Here is a 19,076-nt window from a genome sequence, read left to right as displayed (position 1 = left end):
CAGCTAAGACTCCTAGCAATAGTAGACAGGGTGCCTGAGCTGGCCTTTCCCTATAAACAGATTAGTGACAACCCTAATTGTCATCATAGAGCCTACATTCAGTAACTGATGGAAGCAGATGCAGTGATCCACAGCCAAGCACTGGGCTCAGCTCCTGGAGTTCAGTTGAAGAGAGGGAGGAGGGATCATTTGAGTAAGGTGGGGCTCAAGATTGTGATTGGGAAACCCACAAAGGCAGCTTGACCCGAGCTAGTGGGAGCGCTCAGACTCTGAACTGACTGCTTTGGCTCCTCTCAATGTGGGTCACAGTTATGTGACTTGATATGTTGGGGAGGCCCCTGGCAGTGGAACCAGGACTTACTCTGGGTACATGAACTGGCTTCTCAGAGCCCATTCCCTATGGAGGGATACCTTGCTCAGCCTTAATACAGGGGAGGGGCTCAGTCTGGCCTCAACTTATCTCAGACCTTGCTGACTCCCCAAGGAAGGCCTTACACCCTTTGAGGAGTGGATATGGGGTGGGATGGAGAGAGGTGGGGTCAGGAGAAGAGGAAGGAGGGGGAACTGGAGCTAGTATGTAAATTTTTTAAATTTAAATAAATAACAAAGAAGAAATATGGAAAGCTGAAGAAAGTAGAGTCAGCCAGATTCTCACCCGAAGCCCTGCCCTCATCTGTCCTGTGTCGCTCTGTGCAAAGAATTTATGGACTAGTGTGACTGAACAATTCTCTCTCTCTCTTTCTCTCTCTCTCTCTCTCTCTCTCTCTCTCTCTCTCTCTCTCTCTCTCTCTCTCTCCCCCCCTCTCTCTCGGTGTTTGTGTGTGTACACATGTGTAGTTATGACTGGATTTGTTTTTTTTTCCCCCTCAAGTCCTGAGGCTCAACATTTATAATGATGTCTGATATTTAAGGGGCTCCATAACAGTGTGTGCAGTTTGCTGATCACAGTATTATTGCCATTTTATTATAGATCTTTAAGGATTCTAATATTTTCATTCTTAGGGATTCATATGTTTTTGAGCATGTGTGTGTAAATGGGTGTGCATGCTTCTACGTCTGAAGGCAATAAGCACATGTGTGCACATGATTGTGGAGGGAAGCCCAAGGGTAACCTTGAGTGTCATTCCTCAGAATGACAGTGTATGTCGCTGGCCTGAAGTTCCCCAAGCACTCTAGGCTGGCTGCCTGGTGCTAGGACTGCAGCCTGCAACTGCTTCTTTACATGTAGGTGCTGAGGGTTAAATTAGTGTCCCCATGCTTGTACTGCGAGAAATGATCAACTGACCTTTGTCCCCAGCGAATGACTACATTTGTTTTTTGCCAAATGGATATGACATAGTTTATTTAGGTGTTCCTTCTAGTTGGTGACTATGACATTAATAAAAAACAAAATCTCCAAATAACAATGTAGCATTAAAGTTTTTTCTCCATTAGGATTGTCTCTTTATGATTTATTTCTAGAAGTGGCAAACCTGAATAAAATTATAGAAATATTTAATATCACATGGTTCAAATTTTGGATTGATTTTTGTCAATTTTATACCAACTGGAAGTGCCACTTTTAATAAATAATTCAATCATGTTCTTACCTTTTAAAATGGGGCATGATGCAGGCAGACATAAATGTATGCTCATATATACGTGGGCACATATGTGATTCTTTGTAGCTACGTAGTGATGTTTCATTTTATTAGTGGTTTATATTATTTGCCAGTAAAGGGGATTTCTAGTTCCTGAATTGTTTTTATTTTCTAATATTTATAGAAATCATCATTTTATTTCAAGAGTTGCTTATACACCTTTGATTGGCTAGCTAATCATTATTGGTGAACTATTTTAATGTACAGAAAATTTCCATTTATGTGTAATAGAGAAGACAAGATCAACAGTGTTTCCTGAAGTTGTCCTGCACACACTGTGAGTGATGGCGCTCATGTGAGCCTTTGACTACATTGCTCTGACCACCTCTGCTTTAGTGGTGTTGGGGCTGGGGCTCAGTGCAGATAACAGTGTTCTCAGGCTTGTGTAAGTAGGGGAACTGGAGCAAGAGGGTGAAACTGATGGCTTGCATTTTTCGGTTGACTTACTGAACCTTTTCCCTAGGCTTCTCAGAAAGTTAAAGTATTTTGAATATTTTTGCAATTAAAATTTCTAGTTATTTCTGTCTGTGCTGGCGGTTCGCTAATTTTGAGGTGATGTAACCTCGGCTTCCAAACAGCTCATAGTTTTTAACTTGACCTCTTTCACTTTTTTACAAAATTTTACCTAATTCCTCAGGGTGGATGTATTCCTCAGAATGTTCAGCCAATTCGGCATGGGATCTGACCAATTAGAGTAGGCGTTAGCCATAAGCAACCGACATCTGGAGAGCTTCTTGGGCTGTGGTTTTCCTACCTAAAACTTTCTTTTGGTGGGGCAGCCTGCTTATCTACTCAAATTGTGATAGAAACGTCACATGTATTATCCAATTCAATTTTATGAATTTAAATATTATCTTCAAAAGTTACATTTGGGTCATCAGATCTTTTTTCCTTTGGTGGTTTGATTAAATATTTACTTGAAGTTCCTGCATACTTCTTCCTCTCTTGTTTATTTTAAGAATGAGGTTTCCACGATTTAAATGATTACTATTTAAGAGCCAGTACTTAGACACTTGGCTGCTCTCACTTCTTCATGTGCGGACTTGGCTTGTTGTTATGGTTAATCACCATTAGCTGAATCTGGATGGAGATTTTTCCCACTTCTTTCCTCGGTCTGATAGGGTCGCCGATGTATTGCATCGCATGCTTAACTTAGGGTAGAACACTTCTGTCCCTGATTATAAGGCTTTTTCTGAGTCCATGAATTGATTCGTGACAGAAGTTCCCTTTTTGTATGACATCTTTCATCTTGCATTAATATATAAATGATTTTGATACCTCAAGGTGAATCCATCAATTTGAAAACAGACATCTGTAGAAAGATTCAGAGAAGAATACTTGTTATTGAGTGAATTTAACTCAGGGATCTTTTACCAAAATTTTTGTACAAAACACATCTTGCCTTCAGCGTAAAGCAGTGATTGTGCCCCTTCCTTTATGTGTGTGCTTTGTTTGCAAATCAGAGTGCTAATTTCTCAATCTTCCTCTCCCCTTCTCTGTCTTCCTTCCCGGGTCTCCAGTGGATGTGAAATCAGAGGTCCCTATGGGCCTGGAGCCCATCTCACCTTTAGACCTAAGGACAGACCTCAGGATGATGATGCCCGTGGTGGATCCTGTCGTCCGTGAGAAGCAGCTGCAGCAGGAGCTGCTTCTCATCCAACAGCAGCAACAAATCCAGAAGCAGCTCCTCATCGCGGAGTTTCAGAAGCAGCACGAGAACCTGACGCGGCAGCATCAGGCGCAGCTGCAGGAGCACATCAAGGTAGCAAATGTGTCTTTGTCTGTCCTTCTCAGTCAGGGCACCTGCACCCCGCTGTGGGCCCAAGACCAGCCCACGGGAGCGCTGATGGGCAAGTTCACTGTGGATAAGACATGGATGTGTGTGTGGCTTGACGGCAATTGTGGTTGTGCTAGTTGGAAACGTGGTTAAGTACCCGGTAAGAGTGGCAGGAACTTCCCATGCGCGTCCGTACCCTCTCTCCCATGTGTTCCTTTTCCCTGCGTAGCCACCACCAAGAACCACAAGCTGAGAGAGGTCCAGGTTATGCTACTAAAGAACCTGTGTGCCCTGCTCATCAGGAAGGGTAAAGTCATCCTGTGAACAGGAGCAGTCTGAGTCTCAAGATTGTTTTCTTCACAGTCTAGGTCAATACAAGTTTTTCCTTGTAGAAAAGATTATATGGCATATAATCAAAATCAAAATAAAATAATACAATGAAAAGTCAAAGGGGGGTTATAGCGGTTATATTTTTATATGCAAAAGTGGAATAAATATTTTAATGCTTTTATAGACTGTTAAGTCAGGGGAAATATAAGAAGAGCTCAGATTTTTTACTGACATCTGATGATTGTGTGTTCACTGGAATATGCCACTGTAGATTTGTCTGTCTTTTGGGTGTTTGTTTGTTTTAATAATTGGCAAAGACATTTACCAACAGGGGTCTTATAGGGCATGGCAGCACATAGCTCTAAACTCAAAACTTAGAAGTTTTAGGTCTGGGCTGACAAATGAGGCAACGTTTTTAAATTGTAAGAAAGCACAAGGATGTTTTGAGTCAGTCAAATAGATATTTGATTTGAATTTATTATTAAAAGCACAAAATATCTATAATAAAATTTTACTTTATAATCAACTCTTTCAAAGATGACTTAAGGGTAATAATCATAATGCATAGAATTATGCATTTTGTCATATTTTGCTATACTGTATTCTAGGCACATAATCTCATGTGTATCAAGTACAGACACATGAATGTTGTATCAATATAGATCATGAAGTTATAACACTAAATTACAACGTCTAAGAAGATAGAGCACTATGTTCTTCCCATTTGTCTTGTTCTGCAAGACATATTATCTGTGTAAAAGGCTCTTCAATGCCTGATATAAAATATAATCTCTTGAATGTTGTATACATAAGAAATAAATAAATCTAAATAAAAATATTAAAAAAAATAATCTCTTTCCTTAACTAACAAAGTTTATTAAACACTTTCATATGATTGCTCCCTAAAATACCTTAAAAATAAGAATGAAGGATTTTGTGTGTGTCCCCAATGAAATCATTATCTCATGGCTATATTTAAAATATGAGTGACCTTCAGTTAGTTTGTACATTTATTTTTTAATGAAGGCCACAGCATTCCTTCGGTTTGACCCTTGGAATGGTAATGGAAGCATTGCTATCTAGATTGCTCTCCTTCCAGGCACGGCAACTGGGCCAGGAGGCACGGGTGTGATACACGCTTGTCAACTTGCTTCAAGAGCCGAGTAACTGTATGGTTCATTTTCATTTGTATATGAGTTCTTCTCCTGGAGTATCAAGCCATGCTGATAAGCTGCTTGCATCGGTTTCCTTCAGATTTGTTTCTTTTTCATTAATGATTGGTGCCATTGTTCTTGCTGAAGCCAAGTGTGAGTAATTTACCATTTGATCACTAAGCACCTAAGAGCAGCAAGTAGGTGATTGCTTCTGTGGCACAAACAAAATGATCTGGCAGGTTGATCGACGTCTAGAAGAGGTTGGACAAGTGGCTCTTGAGAGAGTTAGGATCTTGAGGTGGTTAGAAAAGAACTATAGCTTTAAGCAGATGTTTTTTCTACGTACAGTGTTTTTGTGTGAGAGGCAGAAGACCTGTTGGCATCCTCCTTTTAAGATTAGGAAGTTAAATGCGTCCTTAGAATTTTTATTTTGTCCCATTACTGTCTTAAGGGTAGGTCTAAAGGTTAATGTTTTTAGCATTCATTTAGATTTATTTGCATGAAAAAGAGGACCCCAAGCTTGAAGGGCATTAGCTTTTGAACTCTGACTCTTCTCACAGCTGGCACCTGTTGCCTTCTGTTCTAGTCTCCCAGTTTTTGCCTAATCAGCTGAGGTAGAGAGAAACGGTGTGACTTCGCAAAGCCACGTAGAGTGTGACTAGAATGTGTTGTCTTCTTTAGTTTGCCCTCAAAGCTCCCAAATCCCCGTGACTCACAGCTGGAAAGAAACGTGTTAAATTTTAATTCTTTTTAATTTTTTAGACATACCCCATTCCTATAATAGATGTTGGACGTAAGTAATGACTATGGTAACAAATGTGTGTGGTTTTTCATATCAAGAAGGAATTATAGTTCGATTTCATTGAGGTTTTAGATAAAGTATTGAATTCATTTGACCAGTCTTGATATCGATATAGAGTTGGCATTCAAACAGAATTTAAACATAACTATAGATTCCTAAGTAACAGTGGTATATTTGAGAGCACCCATTAAGTAGTTGGCGTGTGAAAAAACAAAGCACCAAGGTATTAAGCTGTAACATGGGAACAGACAGAGTCACTCCTAACCATGTGCTTGGGTTAGGCTGTCACACTTTGCCTAAAAACTCGCCTTCTTGTTGCCACAAAGAAACAAGATGAAGGTCCTGAGAGCTTTTAATTTTTATTCCAGTATTTGTTATAAAATACAACTTTTAGATAACAAATATTCAAAAGAATAATAATATAATAATTATTCTTTAGTTGCTATTAAGCTTTAATAGTAATAAATGAAACTGTATCATTCAAAACAAAAAACCCAATTTCCTATAAATTATGTATATGATCTGTGAGAGGTGTTATTGTCCTTCTTACTCATGATGAACTGAGGTTTCGAGTACCTTTAGTACCCAGTCAGATCTCGTACGTGGCAATGACAGAGGCTAAGAGAGTCATTTGTTCTCCAGCGGGAACATTTGAAGATGTTTTTTGCAGATATATGTATTTCTCCATCTTCCAATGCCGTAACAAATAGCCTCATATCTGTGTTATGTGTGATTTGAAGTGAATGCAGAGGTTTCAAAAAACCAGACTCCAGTACATGGGAGTTTGTGGATGTGATTTCATTTGGATCTGTGTCTCTAGTCTAGTTTTTGTGTGCTAGAGGTCAGTTCTGAACTTTCTGTCATCTTCTAAAGAAGGATATGGATGCATAGATTATGCACCCTTACAATAACTGTCTCTGCGGAAGGGTACAGTCTTAGCGTCTGCTCTGTTTCCGGTAGGCTTCCCCAAATTAACTCTCACCCCCGTCCTATCCATGGTAATTTTATACTGTATCTCGGGGTAAGAGCTTGTTGTCTATCTATGGTGTGAGAGAAGACATCAAGGCCTTCTCTGCATTTGTGTGTGCCTATATTTTGTAGGCACATGGGGAAAGTAGCTGAAGGTTCAAGCCAACAGCATTCAAATGACCTGTGTGGATTTGGTAATAATTTTTGATAGGGATCTACAAGTAATGGAAGTATCTAAAGACTTACTTCTTGTAGGTATCAAAGCCATTCCGTGTCCTATCTTTTCAGTTCCGTCGTAATAAGGTGGTTGAAGCACGAGCGAAATGCTATCAAGTTCCAAACGTTGATACTGTTGCAGTGTGGGGCAGTGAGGGATGACGTTGAAGCTTAAAGAAATTGCACACTCTCATGTCTTTCTCTTCTCGCAAGTTGCAACAGGAACTTCTAGCCATAAAACAACAGCAAGAACTCCTAGAAAAGGAGCAGAAACTGGAGCAGCAGAGGCAAGAACAGGAAGTAGAGAGGCATCGCAGAGAGCAGCAGCTTCCTCCTCTCAGAGGCAAAGATAGAGGACGAGAAAGTAAGAGGCACCAGGGTAACAGACGCTCTCTCTTCCCGAATGGCAAGGAAACAATGAACCGTGGAAATAAGCCTGTCGAAACTGCCCTTGTCTAGTTAAAAGAATAACGTAGAGTCTAAAGAGCCCTTTCCCAACAGCCTTACAGAGTATAATGAGAAGTGAACACGGCATTGCCAAAGACGCAGGCGGGTTTCCTGGATTTTGTAAATACCATCACACTAAAGGGATGGAATGGAAGATTCAGTAATAAAGTTACGTTTACATGCTTTCATTTCTTCCATCTTCCTGGCCAGGAGTCATTGCTCTGAACACAGTACATACCACGCCTCCGCTCCCTTTTGTTGTTCTTAGACACAAGGCAGAATGTTTGCAAAATACTGGTCCACAAGAGGGAGACAGAGCCAAATAATTGCCCTCTACCCAGTCAGTTCAAACTCAGGTTGTTGCAAAGTTTAGTGTGTGTGTGCTGATTTGAACTGAAATTATCAACAGAATTGATTTGTTTAATAATCAAATGAATTTTAAAACAATGTAATTTTTTATCAAGAAAATCAGGAAAAGATCATTTTAATGTATTATAGTAATCTACAACACTCTCCAAGATTCCTGATTTAAAAAGAAATAAAATTAAAAACTAGTGATTTATTCCTATTTATTTGCTTATTTTGTCAGTACTGGGGATTGAACATAGAACTTCACAAATACTAGGCAAGCATTGTATCATTTAACTTCAGCCCCAACCCTCAGCAATTTTCTTTTGTAAACTCAAAGACAACTTGATGGCAGTTCTAGGAATTTTGTTTTTATAGAAATGATCCAAGAACTCATTGAAGGCATTTTGAAAATTTATAATGAAAGCAACAGTTACAACACGGGGCTCTGCCATTTCCTAAAGTCTATATAGATTTGGTTTTGCTTTTCTTTTAATAGGAAAACTCCATATGCTGTGGCCAGTGGTATTTCTTCATAACCATTGTTGAGTATTCTTGAGTAGTGAGATTAAGTGACCCACAGGCGGTGTCTCTCCCTGTGTGTGTGTTTCAGGGGCAGTGGCAAGCACAGAAGTAAAGCAGAAGCTTCAAGAATTCCTGTTGAGTAAATCAGCAACGAAAGACACTCCAACCAATGGAAAGAATCATTCCACGAGCCGCCATCCCAAGCTCTGGTACACGTATGTTCTGTGTTTGGCTGTTTTCATCCTCAGGGTAGAGAGCATGGGTTCTGTCTTTGGCTGACCTGGGCAGAAATCCTGAGCTTACCACTTCTGGGGCTTGTGTGGCTGCTAATAAGTGCCTAGAAATCTCTAAGGATCAGCCTTTCTCCCCATAAGAAAGGGACCACAACAGCACCTGCCTCCAGAGTTGCTGGGAAGTCCCGAGAAAAAAATGTAACAAAAGATATAGGTGCAAGCAGGGCTCAGTTAGCCTTAGCATCTACCACCGGGAGGGCAGGGAGGGCATTGTCTTCCTTACTGAATAAGTAACTGGCATGGGGGTAGAACCCAGGGATGGTTTTATATCCTCAGGTAGTTTCTCTGATATCTGTGCAGAATTTGTGAATGTTTAGGAGATTTGGGCTTATTTTTGTTTCACATGGATTAATATGAAATGGAAACCAGAGCTATTTTGGAAAAATTCAGGTGATTTTTGGTCTTTCCAAAAGGAAGATGGAAAAGGGGAGGGGAGGGAGGAAGATAAATAAACCCAAGCCTTTAGTGACTCCTTTGGCCCTGCCCACTCTTCCTCACTCCCTCCTGCCCCATGAAATCACAGTTTGGCTTCTGAGAGACATACAAGCTGACAGTAAGTTAAGTGAGAGATGGCTCAGCGGTTAAGAGCATTGCGTGCTCTTCCAAAGGACCCGAGTTCGATTCCCAGCAATCACATGGTGGCTCACAACCATCTGTAATGAGGTCTAGTGTCCTCTTCTATCAGGCATATATGCAAACAGAATATGTATCCATAATAAATAAATATTTAAAAAAAGATACATGTGCTATTGAAGTGTTCATGGAACCATGTTTCCCCGATCCAGCAGAGAGAGTACACAAAATACAATTCTTTTCTCCATGAGATAGGAACGTTTTCCAAAATCCCATCAAAGATTAGATATAAAAATCACATTTGCTAACAAGCGAGTAGATATTGGATTCCTTTCTCTCATAAATGTGTCTGTTGAATGGCCTTAAGGCTTTATGTGACCCTCTTTTTTTCCCAAAACGAAGGTACCAGTCAGAATCCAAAATATCTTAGACATCTGAACAATTGTGCCCCACATGCGTATGGGTTGACCTGAGAAACCAGCCAGTATCAGAAAACAGTCTGAAAGAAATATAATTTTGTTACCTTAAATCATCTGCATAGGAAGTGACTGATTGATGATGCTCTCAAAGTTAGCACATTTCAGGAAAAAAAAAACCATAATTTTCTAATGAGAAACAACTACTAGGGAATAATTTATCTACTGAAAATGCTTCAGCTGTTCCCTTGAGTGTATCCGACATGGCCCTCATGTCAGTAGTGATCTTCTCTTGTTTATATGTAATATAATTCCAGCTAATCATAAATCATTAATTTGAGGAATTAGCTATGTGGCTCTGGGAATTTTCCTTGAATTCTCAAAGAATCAGTTTCCGTCTCTGTAAAGAGGGCATAATAACACGTGTTGATGCTTTTGGCTAGTTTCAAGTATGTGAAATGAGCCATACATGAGTTAAGTGTTGAGAACGTAGTTCTCAGATAAAGACTTACAGTGGAGTAGTCAGTGTGGAAGTGGCCCTGTGCCCTGAGCGTTCTCTCTGTTGTGTGAGAATTGGGATTCTTGTGCACACTGGGTAGTTTGAGTTCAGTCCTCCAAATTCTTCTTCAGTAGCACAATTGCTTCCTTTTCAATTTATTCATTCCAGAAAAATAGCATATTTTTAAGTTAGTTTTCTATTGAAGAGGAATGTGCTTTCATTTTTTCAATAATTTATGTATTTTTACTTTATGTGTGTTGGTGTTTTACCTGCATGTTTGTCTGATCTTGGATTAAAGACAGTTGTGAGCTGCCATGTGGTTGCTGGGAATTGAACCCGGGTCCTCTGGAAGAACAATCAGTGCTCTTAACCCCTGAGCCCTCTCCAGAATGTGCTTTCTAATCCACACATTAAGATGGCCTGTAGGACTCAGGCCCCTGAGGCTCCAGGCTGTTGTCTCTTCAGTACAAAGGTCGTCCTTGGGAACATGGCTATGCCATCTGGGAGTAATGAGGTCTTTGGACGTGTTCACCTCCACCATGGTTGTTCGATAAAGGTGACTCCAAAGGATCAGAATGGTAACTGTTCTTGTTTGTTAGTTCGTTTTTGTAGTTTTTAAAAAGTATAACAATCTAAGTTCTTCTATCAAAGTGAAATTTCCTATGTGACTAAACGACCAAACACTGTTCTGTTTTACTGCAGTGAACTTGGATACATGAGGCTGTGGTTTGTAGACACTGGGGAGGGAGAACGTAATATACAGCTGAGTCACATGGACAGTGTCTGCAGCTGAGTCATGTGGACAGCGCGCTCAGCTGACTCCTGACTCGCTTGCCCTGGAATCCAGCATCATATAAACCCTCTTTGTTTGTTGTAGGGCCGCTCACCACACCTCATTGGATCAAAGCTCTCCACCTCTCAGTGGGACGTCTCCATCCTACAAGTACACACTTCCAGGAGCCCAAGACGCCAAGGACGATTTCCCCCTGAGAAAAACAGGTAAGTAGGCACAGCGAGGTCAACAATTACTTTTTCACGGCACACCTTCCTTTTGTTCTTCTCACTTCTTGATAGAAATGAAAGAATATGACGTGGACAGCGTCCACGTACATCCTTCACTCAGCTTCTTGAACCAGATGTGTCCACATGCACATGCACACGTGAGCTCCTGTACATAGTCAGAGAAACACAGGTGCGAGACTCCCTTTTTCTTATTGCTGCATGAGTCCATTCACTAGACAATTAAAGTATCTTTGTAAGATTGAAAAGTATATTGATTTCAATTAGCAATCAATGTTAGAATAAAGGAAAATAGGGATGTCGACCCCAGAAAAGTGTGACGTTTGTTCGTTTGAAGGATCCTATAGTGTCCTTCTTTTCTTTAACCATTTGCCTAAGCATGTCTAGTCAGAATATTCTGTCCAACACATTTTTTTAATTTTAATATTTCAAATATTGATATAGTAAGCATCAGTTCAGTCAATGTTTTCTTCTGAGAAAGTTTGCTCCCTAGGGTTCTCCAGACTCCTGAACTAAGTAAAAATGTGTCCTTATTAATTTCATGTATAAGGACACATGACACACAACCACACACATGGGAACATGCAGTAAGACTTGTCTGGAGGACTGTCACCATGGAGTTTTGTTTAGGATTTAATGGACAGTATCATCTCTAAATCATGTATATTTCTTTTCCCATCTTCTGTTCCTCTTGAATATCACTGACAAGTGATATTTAATGTGCATATATGCTCTTCCCACTATAGTCAATATATTTAAATAATAGATAAGGTTTATGTACAGTATGTTCTAAAGCTTTCAGTGTTTCAGAGACTGCAGCTTTTCAAAAGATTTAAAATATCCCACAGCTTCTAAACTGGCATTGATAGATAGTTGAAGCTATTGTATTTTACGCAGGTCTTATTGAGGGACTGTATCTCTGTAATTTGTGTATAAAATCCACAGAGTGGTGATTTCAAATAATTATATTCATTTTTTCCAAGCAATTTGGAGTAATTAAAATGGATGTAGATTGTACAAACACATGCTGGAGCTAATTTCTGTCAAATAATTTACCTGTAGCATAATGAAGATTTAAGAAGAAAATCAATTGTGGATAAGAATCTATTTCCTCTCATCCACTTTATATAGTCCCAGATGCAGGGAAAGAATGCTTAAGCTTCCCAAGGCAATCAGTGCGTTTTTATCTTTATAGGCTGGGGATTTTCATGTCTCTAGGATGTTAGACATAGTAGAACACTTCAGTAGGGTCCAGTGTAAAGGGAGGACTGGCTGAACTCCATGTATTTGTCTAAATTTTACGTTGCTACCCACATAGTGCATTACCTTTCTTGTGAGTAAAGGTCTCTAGGACAAAAGGAGGGAAGAGAAGAGTGAGGCTTTCTGTACTTCTCAACCTGGGGATTTAGTTTGGGGAAATTGATTCATAGAGGGTGTAGCACTAACAGCATTAATATTTGGCGACATGTGTGGGAGCTATTGACAACAATTCTATCAACATTCCCATAATCAGGGCAGACACTGTCATGAATAGCCCAAAACAATGACAAGAAGGAAAGAACATGGAGTCTGCTTGTGGCGGGAGGCTCCTAACAAGTGATGTATGTATTCAAAGACCTGTCCTCCGAGCACGTGGCCTGCTCTGTCCTCTTCCTGCAGAGACGTACGACACACGGACTTAGCTGAAGTGTCCTCCAGAGAAGGGGCACTGTTCTTCTCTGTGAAGAATGAAGATGAGCTGTTAATTTATTCTCAATGAAATTCCCGATCCACAACACAAACGTGTTCAGTGTGTATGAATCTGGGCACATATGTGAGAAGCTCTTTGTGACGTATCATACATGAGAACAGCCAGGGCCTGTCTTATGGTATATTTTCTGTAGCTGCCCAATATTTTAAATGTGTCCTTTTTCTGCTGAAAACCTGATATTTATGAAGTATCAGGCTGCTGATCTGCAAAAACCACACGTTTTCAAACATCCTAGTGTTAAAGTTCTTGAATAGCTGTTAATACTTTGATATCGCTATAGGGCTTCAGAATATCTCTGTTCAATTCCTGCTGTCTGATGAAGAAAAGTGTGATGTAATAAATCACAGATGTTTTCTGCATACAAAACCACTCAGAGATGCTCTTCACTAACTACAAATAGGCAGGGCTCTTCAGTATCCAGACATCGATCCTCTTGGTACATGTCAACTGTGTTGTGAGAAAACTGAGACCTACCTTGGTCTTTCATAGGTCACTGAAAAATTTCAATAATATTTCAATTATTGACTAGTACTTTAGCATTTGTTATATTCTCCTGACTCAAATGGTATTCTGAAAGATGTAAACTATAAAATTATGCCATGGCAAAATGTAAGTGGTGAACGGGGAAAGTGCTGAAGGTGACTCTTGTGTCGTACAGTGACATCACATTGAACTGAACCCCGAGTACTGCCGTAGGCATCCGGAAGTACCAGGACAGCCAACATAGAGTCGAGCTTCATCACGACAGCCAGATTTCCAGCTTCTGCTGTCTACTTGATATTACCCCAGACTTAGCGGAACTTGATAAATGAACCAGTTCTGTCTTTTGAACTGCCTGTAATACTACATCATTTTTATTTCCTTCACCCCGATCGTTTATCGAATTGCTTGTGTGTATTCGTGAGGTTTAGAGGATAAAACTGGAATTAGAGTAAGGAAAGCCTGCACAGCTTTAAATAGATTAAGGTAGTCCTGGAGCTGTTCCTGCAGCAGTAAGGACAATTTTGAAGCTCTCCGAGCTTTCTGGACACCCCTGTCTTCAGCCACGAACAACCCAGGAATAGACAGCTACAGAATTCTTAGTTTCTCACAGGAGTCTGAACTTTCTCATGCAAGGTGGACCCTTGCTTCCCTCCTCTTGGGAGGGCTGGAGTTGCCCCCAATCTGTTTTAGCTAATAAAACTCATTTACTTTCATTTTAAAAATTTGTTTATTTATTTTTATTTTATGTGCATTCTCTTTTGAGTGCATGTATGTTTGTGTGAGGATGTCAAATCCCTGGAACTAGAGTTACAGACATTTGCAAGCTGCCATGTAGGTGCTGGGAATTGAACCAGGGTTCTCTGAAGGATCACCTAGTTTTCTTAACCAATGAGCCATCCCTGTAGAGTTAGGTTTATTTCTTTTAATTCTTAAATGAATGCCTGTGTGTGACTGGCTTTGAAGTTGGAAATACCATATTTTTGCCCATACTTAATTTCTTTGTTCCATAACACAAGAGTTGGCTTATGGAGACACTTGGAATATGCGTTGGTAGAGAGTATTGTTACTGCTATGGAACCAGATTCCCCTCCTTCTACTGCACACCACGGGACTGATAAGAAAGTAGGGAGCTTCTGGGGCTTGACACTTTCAAAAGATTGCATATTTCTCACAGAGATACTACATGCCTGCTGACTTTGAACTGACCTTCAAAACCATTTAATTTGGCTTATGTTCCAGTGAGTATGTGCATATGTTTCATAAAATATTATGAAAAAAATATCTGGAAGTTTTATACTCTATTATATTACTGAGGTCTTAGGCAGTGAACTTTGCCTTTCTTTGAATGTTATAATCTTTCCATTTTATACTTCTGAACAAAGCAAGCAGGCAGGGTGTGTTAACCTCTTAAACTGCACGAGCCATATAAAGCCTGGCTTTGGCTAAGAAGACTGTTCCAGTCCTACTGAAACACTCATTTTAATGGTCAGAAACACTGGAATATGACTCAAAGGTGGAAGGGATCCAAACATAAGTTAAGGTTGCAGAATGCTAATGGTATTTTCCACTTAGAGTAAATTGGAAAGGGGACAGTTGAGACAATGTCCAGCTTGGTAAATCTGATGCAGCAGACACTGGTCAGGATGAGGAACCTGGGTGACCTATTCAAGGCATTGTAATCCAAAATTAACAGAAGGATGTTTCCTTAAAAGATCTTAAAAAATCTCTCTCTCCCCCCTCTCCTTGTCTCTACCTTCTTCTCTTCCCCCCTTTCATAGTTTTGCATATGCCTTGGCATTTCAGAATTTGGCATGAAGTCTAAAAGAAGCGCCATGGTTAAATTTCAAGCCTTTACCATATAGGGAGATCTGTACTGTGTGTTTTCAACTCAGCTTTTTTTTTAAATCAATAAACTTAGTTTTTAGAATAGTTTTTGACTTACATATTGAACAAATAACATGTTGCACCTATATTGATCCCATTATCAGGTTCTTTTAGTATCAACCAGTCTGTGCATGTGTGTAAAATTGGTGTGCATGTGATATTTGTGTGCATATTTTTGGACACAAATGTGCAGGTGTGTATTCACGTGTGTAGAGGTCAGAGGTTGACACTGGGTGTATTCCTCCATTACTCTTCACTTTATTTACCAGGACAAAGCCTGTTGATGAACCCGGAACTCTTCAAATCCACTTGTCTAGCTAGGCAGCTAACTCTAGGCATTTCCCGTCACTGCCTACCACTTGGAAGTTTAGTGTAACCTAATTCTATGTCATCTGTCTGTCATTATAGCTTTACACAGAATTACATCACTTTTAAAACACTGTTTCTCACCTATTCCTACCAACCCTAAAGTGGGTATGTAGTAATTATTTTAATATCTTTCTTGGGCTGGAGAGATGGCTCACTTGGCTATTTTTGCACAGAACCTAGGATCAGTTCTGACCAACACATGATGGTTCATCATCATCTGTGAGTCCAGTTCTGTGAGGATCCAGTGCTATCCTCCGGCATCCATAAGAACCAGGCATGCACGTGGCACATATACGTGCTTGCCAGAAAAACCCTCATTCACAATTTTTATTTTCTTTTTTTTTATTTTTTTTATTTTATTGAGAATAAGAAAAAAAAAGTTTCCGCCTCCTCCCAGCCTCCCATTTCCCTCCCCCTCCCCCCTCTCTTCTCCCCCTCCCCCCACTCCTCTCACCCTCCCTCTCCTATCCAAAGAGCAGTCATGGTTCCCTGCCCTGTGGAAAGTCCAAGGTCCTCCCCCCTCCGTCCATGTCTAGGAAGGTGAACATCCAAACTGGCTAGGCTCCCACCAAGCCAGAACATGAAGTAGGATCAAAACCCCTTGCCATTGACCTTGGCTTCTCATCAGTCCTCGTTGTTCGCCATGATCAGAGAGTCCGGTTTTATCCCATGCTGTTTCAGTCACAGTCCATCTGGCTTTGGTGAGTTCCCAATAGATCAGCCCCACTGTCTCAGTGGGTGGGTGCACCCCCCGTGGTCCTGACATCCTTGCTCGTGTTCTCCCTCCATCTGCTTCTCATTGGGACCTTGGGAGCTCAGTCCAGTGCTCCAGTGTGGGTCTCTGTCTCTATCTCCATCCATCACCAGATGAAGGTTCTATGGTGATATGAAAGATATTCGTCAGTAATGCTATAGGATAGGGTCAGTTCAGGTTCCCTATCCTCAGTTTCCCAAGGAACTAACTGGGGACATCGGTAACCCAGACCCAAAAAGATGAACATGGGATGTATTCACTCATAATTGGTTTCTAGCCATAAATAAAGGTCACGGAGTGTATACCTGGTGAACCTAACGAAGCTAAAGAAGAAGGTGAACCCAAGAAAAAACATATAGTTATCCTCTTAGCTAAGGGAAGTAGATAAAATTGCCGGGGACAAAATTGGGATCTTGGGGGTGTGGTGGGTTGGGGATAAGGGGGGACAGGGAGAGAAAAGTAAGAAGGGGAGGATTGGGGGAACTTGGGGAAACAGGAAGATTGGGATAAAGGAAGGTTGGATAGGGGAGCAGGGAAGCACATATCTTAGTTAAAAGAGCCACCTTAGTGTTGGCAAGAGACTTGAACCTAGAGTGGCTCCCACAATTTTTATTTTCCAAGACAGGGTTTCTCTGTAGCTTTGGAACCTGTCCTGTCTTGTAGATCAGGCTGGCCTCAAACTCACAGAGATCTGCCTGCCTCTGCTTCCTGAGTGCTGGAATTAAAGGTGTGCCCTACCACCACCCGGCTTTCATTCACAAAACTATAAACAAATAAGTCTCTGAATTTTTTTCTGTGCAGTTGAACTTTGTCAAACAATGTCACATAGATAGATTCATGCAGGATGTGACCGTTTCACGATGGCTTCTTTTCCTTGGCATTTGTATTAGTCAGGGTTCTCTAGAATATCAAAAGTCATAGAATGAATCTCTATATATAAAGAAAGGAGATGTCTTAGAATTATTGCAGGGAATGGTACAGCTAATCCAACAAATGGCTGCCTAGGGGCAGAAAGTCCAAGAGTCCAGCAGTTGTTCAGTCCACAAGACTGGATGTCTCAGCTGCCTGATGTGCACACTGGAATCCTGAAGAAGTGTGGGCTCCAATGCCTGTGAAGGAGTGTTAGCAAGGCCAAGTGCAAGCAAGCAAGCAAATGAAAAGGGAGCATCTTCCCCTCACGGTCTGTATCTAGGCTGCCAGCAGAAGGTGTAGCCCCGACTAAAAGTTGACCTTCCCACCCCACCTCAAATATCCAGATTAGCAGCGGGGTTTCCCACTTCAACGGATTTAATTAAGAAAAAGATCCCCAAAGCAGTGAAGTAACAGAAATGGGTCTGCCTCTGTCTGCCAAGTCCTAGAATTAGAGATGTGTGCCATCACTGCCTGGCCTCTAGTGTCTTAGCTCTGCACTCTAATCTTCAGGCAAGTTTTATTTGTTAAAACACAAACAAAATATCACTACACACATACACACATATACACACACATACACACACATATACACAGATACATACAGGCACACGTACATGGGTGCACACACATACTACTACTGCTAATTATTATCAGTTTATTATAACTTAATCTTTTCTGTTCCCTATCTCTTACTAAATATATTGATTAGGCTTTGATTGCACCTTCCCTTCATCCCACAAATTGAGATTTTCTGTTTCAGTTTTTTGAATTCTTTTTTGGGGAAGGAGAACTACTGTTCAAATATTTTAAGATCATTCTCTTCTACATCTTCTTACCTACTGATGACATACTTTCTGTTACTGGAATTTTATTTTTAGGATCCCATTTTAAAATGTAGTATGTTTTATTTACTTGTGTCTCTGCATTTCTATGTATGTGCAAGCCTGTATGCACATGTATACATTGTGAAGACCAGAGGACAACTTGAGCTGATTACCTCCTTCTCCCATGTGGGTCTCAGGAATCAAACTCGGGTCTTTAGGCTTAACTTCAAGCACTTTTACCTGTTGGGCCAAAAAGATTAAACCTTTTTCATTCCTTCTTTGAGTTTTCCATGTTTCTTGGTGAATGAGCCACCTGTTCTTCTGTTAGAGCCTTGAACACATTACTTGTAGTGATTTGTTTATTACCCAGAGACTCCCAGATGAGTCGCCTCTGAGTCTGAGTATTTGTGCTGGCTCTTCGGCTGTGTTCTTCCCATTCTTTGGCTTTTACTGTAATTTTGTTAAGAGCAGAAATGACTGAATGGAAAATAAAAAGTTTTATATTTATGACTCCGTATAAATGTGTATGTGCATTTGGCTGGAGCTGACCTCTTTTCACAAACAATTTGCTGAAACTGTGTTTGTCAGATGATTCAGTTTTTTCCTGGTTCCTGTGTTGGCCACTCCCAAACCTCCCTGTTATCTTGGAATTCCACTAAACTTTGTGTCTCCCAGGTTCCTGAGTTGTAGCCCACTCTTCCCGTACTGGACTCCTGGTGAAGGTGTATGATGTAGATGTTTTTAATCCTGTTCCCCCATTAATGTGTCACTTATTCTTCCGTATTTGGTGGAATAAACAGTATCTTCATCATTGCACTGAAAAAGAAATTTGATCGCATATTGAGTTAGAACAGAGGACAATACCTTTGAAATTAGAAGGGCTGAATCTATCTTATTTTTCTGGTAATAATCAATTCATGACACTCTGATAAGGTTGAAAAAATGAAACCAATATTTGACAATCCAGGATTCAGAATTCTCAGATAATTTAAAAATAAGTTTTAATTACTACAAGGCAACTGCATTTAATGTTTGATTAATTATTATGGTATAAGAGTCTATAATATTTTAATCAGTTTTGAGTAGCAAGA

General features: G+C 40.3%; 1 protein-coding gene across 8 annotated transcripts in view; it reads left to right on the top strand.

The window, feature by feature from the left end:
- Hdac9 (histone deacetylase 9) overlaps positions 1 to 19,076 on the top strand; it is a 511,434-nt gene that overhangs the window by 445,425 nt on the left and 46,933 nt on the right. For 2 of the 8 annotated variants that reach the window (XM_050158706.1, XM_050158702.1), the window contains exons 4-7: positions 3,161 to 3,402; positions 7,111 to 7,252; positions 8,297 to 8,417; positions 10,867 to 10,988. In XM_050158706.1, the coding sequence (XP_050014663.1) occupies positions 3,161 to 3,402; positions 7,111 to 7,252; positions 8,297 to 8,417; positions 10,867 to 10,988 (627 nt within the window). Of the gene's footprint in view, positions 1 to 3,160; positions 3,403 to 7,101; positions 7,253 to 8,296; positions 8,424 to 10,866; positions 10,989 to 19,076 lie in introns of all 8 variants that reach the window. The other 6 variants (XM_050158705.1, XM_050158701.1, XM_050158704.1 and 3 more) reach the window with 3 other exon arrangements.

This window comes from Alexandromys fortis, unplaced genomic scaffold, assembly GCF_014885135.2.
Source record: "Alexandromys fortis isolate MF-2015 unplaced genomic scaffold, M_Fortis_MF-2015_v1.1 scaffold_101, whole genome shotgun sequence".
Taxonomy (NCBI): Eukaryota; Metazoa; Chordata; class Mammalia; order Rodentia; family Cricetidae; genus Alexandromys; species Alexandromys fortis.
This window is presented reverse-complemented; position numbering and strand designations above follow the sequence as displayed.